Source organism: Anarrhichthys ocellatus, unplaced genomic scaffold (assembly GCF_004355925.1).
Source record: "Anarrhichthys ocellatus isolate YVR2014 unplaced genomic scaffold, GSC_Weel_1.0 scaffold3403, whole genome shotgun sequence".
NCBI lineage: Eukaryota > Metazoa > Chordata > Actinopteri > Perciformes > Anarhichadidae > Anarrhichthys > Anarrhichthys ocellatus.
The window spans coordinates 1-941 of NW_022283377.1; the positions used below are offsets into that span (position 1 = coordinate 1).

General features: G+C 50.6%; 1 protein-coding gene across 1 annotated transcript in view; it reads left to right on the forward strand.

The window, feature by feature from the left end:
• Positions 1-23: 23 nt before the first annotated feature.
• LOC116378926 (ATP-dependent RNA helicase A protein-like) overlaps positions 24-941 on the forward strand; it is a 2,051-nt gene continuing 1,133 nt past the window's right edge. The window contains exons 1-4 of the mRNA XM_031840831.1: positions 24-181; positions 299-372; positions 499-651; positions 747-907. Of these exons, the coding sequence (XP_031696691.1) occupies positions 107-181; positions 299-372; positions 499-651; positions 747-907 (463 nt within the window). The 5' untranslated portion in view covers positions 24-106. The remainder of the gene's footprint in view (positions 182-298; positions 373-498; positions 652-746; positions 908-941) is intronic.

The following is a 941-nucleotide window of genomic DNA, read 5'->3' on the forward strand; positions in this document are numbered from 1 at the left end:
TGTACAACGTCTACCCCTGAGGTGTAGTACAGTAGAGTGTACAACGTGTACCTCTGAGAGTTAATATGTCTTGTATTTGTTTCCAGGAAGTAGCCGGTACCGGATCATGCCGCTCCACTCTCAGATCCCCAGAGAGGAGCAGAGGAGGGTGTTTGAACCGGTTCCAGACAACATCAGGAAGGTCAGAGACTAGAACCTGAAACCTGTTTCAACTGGTTCAGTGGGATTCAAACCAACAACCTGTTTTTATTTACATGACAGTTTACTTCTTCTGTTTTCAATTATGTTTAATCTGCAGGTGATTCTATCGACCAACATCGCAGAGACCAGCATCACCATCAACGACGTGGTCTACGTCATCGACTCCTGCAAGTAAGGGTCCTGAGGTGGACCACATGTCCCGGTCTAAAGAGGACCCTGTCCTCCTTGTTTGTGTCCTGATGTAGACCACATGTCCCGGTCTAAAGAGGACCCTGTCCTCCTTGTTTGTCCCCTCAGACAGAAGGTGAAGCTCTTCACGTCCCACAACAACATGACTAACTACGCCACCGTCTGGGCCTCAAAGACCAACCTGGAGCAGAGAAAAGGTCGAGCTGGAAGAGTCAGAGCCGGGTTCTGTTTCCACCTCTGCAGCAGAGCTCGATTCGAGAAGTAAGACCTCCTCACACCTCCTTCTCACACCTCTCACCTTCTGACACCTCCTTCTCACACTTCCTCACTCTTCTTACCTCCTCCTCTCTCTCCAGGCTGGAGACCCACATGACTCCAGAGATCTTCAGGACTCCTCTACATGAAGTCTCTCTGAGCATCAAGCTGCTGAGACTCGGAGCCATCGGTCACTTCCTGTCTAAAGCCATCGAACCTCCGCCACTGGACGCCGTGATCGAGGCCGAGCACACTCTGAGAGGTACAGAACTCAAACGTACCGCGTTATGATGTAA